The sequence below is a fragment of the Puntigrus tetrazona genome, chromosome 14 (assembly GCF_018831695.1).
Source record: "Puntigrus tetrazona isolate hp1 chromosome 14, ASM1883169v1, whole genome shotgun sequence".
NCBI lineage: Eukaryota > Metazoa > Chordata > Actinopteri > Cypriniformes > Cyprinidae > Puntigrus > Puntigrus tetrazona.
In genome coordinates this window covers 26,003,116-26,006,303 of record NC_056712.1, presented here as the reverse complement: position 1 = coordinate 26,006,303, position 3,188 = coordinate 26,003,116, and the positions used below count along the sequence as shown (strand labels likewise).

Sequence of the window (3,188 nt, the reverse complement as noted above, 5' to 3'; positions counted from 1 at the left end):
TCTTATTTGTGTTTCCTCACATTAAACATGAACAGGCTGCACATAACATTACTTTAATATGACACTTTAAACACTAAATCTACTTTTTAAGCATCAAATCGAGTCTTTAAAATAATACAATATTATAAAGTTTAGAAAAGCTTTATAATATGGAGGATGATGTACATTAGTTTCTCTTGTATTAAAGAAAAAACATCAAATGTGAGAATTGTTCTGATTATAAGTTCAGTGTTCACAGAAGTACACGACAAACTAAATCTGTAAAAATAGATTTAATTACAGTATATTTATGAACAAACAAATGTTTTCCTCTAGCTCTCTCACAGAGACAGCACATGAGCTTCCCACAGGTGTGGAGATCTTTTCTAGAGCTTCATCAGTTTTCACAATCGTCTCGTACAAAAAGACGCTTCCAAAAAAAAGGGGAAACAATCAATAAATCACATACCCGTGACCTAAATACCATTACAAAGGTGCAGTAATTTCATTAAACTGTGTAAACAATAAAGATGTGCCAAAGTCTGTAACTTGTTAGATATTTCAAACGTAACCCTTGAGCAGCGTCTTCATCCAGCGCCGGAGAAAACAATGGAAAGTCTTCAGATGGCTACCTCGAGAAGAGCATGTCGATCAGCAGGTCCAGCAGGTCTGCCTGACCGATGACCGGCCGGAAGAAGAGCTCCGTGATGAGGCTCGGAGTGATGGTCTTCAGAGAGGACGCGGTGAGGAGGATCCGAGCGAAGCGCCCTCGGTCCTGAGGATGAAGAGGAACCAGGACCTCCTTCAGAGCATGCTGAGCTTCATACTGGAGACCCTCGATGAACAGAGACGCCTTCAGACCCGGCACATCTGCACATAAGAGCAATAATGCGTCAGTGTTCGGCTAAACGCAGTAATTCAGGGTACAAATGATAAATAAAGATAGATAGATTATAATAATGAAATGTATTTGAATATAAAATATTACAAATAAATGATAAATACATGGTTTAGTGTTCAGTTATATATAATGATCTATTTTAAGCCATTTTAAATAATTAAATACCTATTTTAATAAAATTTCAAATATTTATAAATGATTAAATAATGATTTATTGATTCTACACACACACACACACACACACACATATATATATATATATATATATATATATATATATATATATATATGTATACACACACAAATTTTCTTTTATATATATATATATATATATATATATATATATATATATATATATATATATATATATATATATATATATATAAAATAGCAGTCCAATCAATGTCAATCAATCAAACTGCAGCTGGGCTATTTTGATTAGGTTACCTAAAGAACAATATATATATATATATATATATATATATATATATATATATATATATATATATATATATATGGTGGTTATATATATAAATGGTTTTTTGAAAGGTTTTAAACAAACACATATGGGTGTTAATCAACTTTACATGTTGATATATATATATATATATATATATATATATATATATATATATATATATATATATATATATATATATATATATCTCAACATGTAAAGTTTATCAAAACCTTTCATAAGACATTTTTAAAACCCATTATGTGTTCTTGTCTTAGAACAACTTTGATTGAACGTTTTTGATCCACACTATACATCAATAGATAGATAGAACACTCAATACATATATACTATTTTGAATGATTACATTAATTCTTTTTTGTAGTGTTTGACATTACAACCTCACATGATTTAAATACATGTGCAACACCGTGCCGGTTTCCGAGAGCTCACCTGGGTTGAATATGACGGTTCCTTTCAGATAAGCGTACTCCTTGGGGCTCAGATCCAGGCTCCAGAACTTCTTGAGGCAGGCTCTGAGCGTCTGAGCGCCGGTCAGCGTGGGCGGCCCCGGGTCGGGGGCCGGCGCCTCTCGGCCGTTGAGCAGGATCCTCTTCAGCATGCTGGGCGCCGGAGAGTCCCGCACCTCGAAGCCGACGCGGTCCTGGGCCAGCCCCAGGATGAAGAGCGGGGCCCAGCAGCTCTTCAGCAGGGACAGCTGGTCTCGGGGCGGCAGCTGCTGGAACGCCGGCAGGCTCTTCATGAAGTGCACGGTCTTCACCAGCACGTCCGACGCCAGCGGACACGTCTCTCCGGGCGTCTTCAGACACACCGTCCTGCGCTTCTCGCAGCGGCACGCCTGAGGAACCCGCCTGCAGCCCGGCTCGCTCGGACCCGACTCGCCTCGGCTGAGGATGTTGAAGAGGATGGCGCTCGACTGGCCGTTACCGTACGCTAAACAATCGCATTCGCAGTCCATGTTCTCGGCAAACACACGGGACTCACGAGGCTCCTATTTATAACAAGAGCTCCCGAACCTTGACCTGTCAATCTACATTTGCTGCGAACAAAACAACTGTTTAGCAATTGGGTAAACGCTGATAAGGTCCTTCAGTGCAGAGCCACTGGGATATACGGCATTATCTGTGCTGAAGTCATTACACCAGGCCGTACCAAGCGACCAAGGACTCCTCAGGTACTCATTATATGGTCCCTATCATTACAGACGAGCCTATAAACCCACAAACAGACGAATGCAGAACAGTAAAAGAAGGGAGAGGTCAATGACCCTTGAGGACGGCGAGGAGAAAGACGCTCCAGCTTGAAAACAGACCACGCTTCACAAAAATAAACAAATACAAATACAAGAAAAGAAGACGTACCTATTATGCCCACACTTCATATATAATTCACCGACGAACGGCACTTTTCATTCAATTTATGCAAGATGATAAATAAGCATTTTCCAAAATCTACAAGAAATCCACATTTATATAGAAAGCGCATTAAATGTCAGCAAAGTGACTACGTTTAAGGTTTCAAATACGCTTTTGGAGAATAAAATGTTACTTTTCATTTAGTGTAACACGGCATTTATGTAAAAATTCACGCTCGTTCTAAAATATACAAAGGAATACGAGAGAATATACAACTTTATGGCGTTTTAAAAAAGTAAAACATGTTACCGATGAATGAGAAAAAACTAAAAAATAATGAATTACAGCTCATTTGTATTTGGAGTGAAAGTAGAGACTTTAAAATGTAATTTTGTTGTTTTAGTGGGTGTTTTATGTAAATCAGGGAAAATGTGTGATATATATTTTTTGCTCAGAAAATGCAATTAAATTAAAC

General features: G+C 37.8%; 1 protein-coding gene across 1 annotated transcript; it reads right to left on the bottom strand.

The window, feature by feature from the left end:
- Window positions 1–257: 257 nt before the first annotated feature.
- On the bottom strand, window positions 258–2,384 carry nr0b2a (nuclear receptor subfamily 0, group B, member 2a). The gene is made up of 2 exons (XM_043257698.1): window positions 1,791–2,384; window positions 258–849 (listed from the first exon to the last, which is right to left on the bottom strand). The coding sequence occupies exons 1-2, from the start codon at window positions 2,314–2,316 to the stop codon at window positions 608–610; spliced, it is 768 nt and encodes a 255-aa protein (XP_043113633.1). The 5' UTR covers window positions 2,317–2,384; the 3' UTR covers window positions 258–607.
- Window positions 2,385–3,188: the final 804 nt, after the last annotated feature.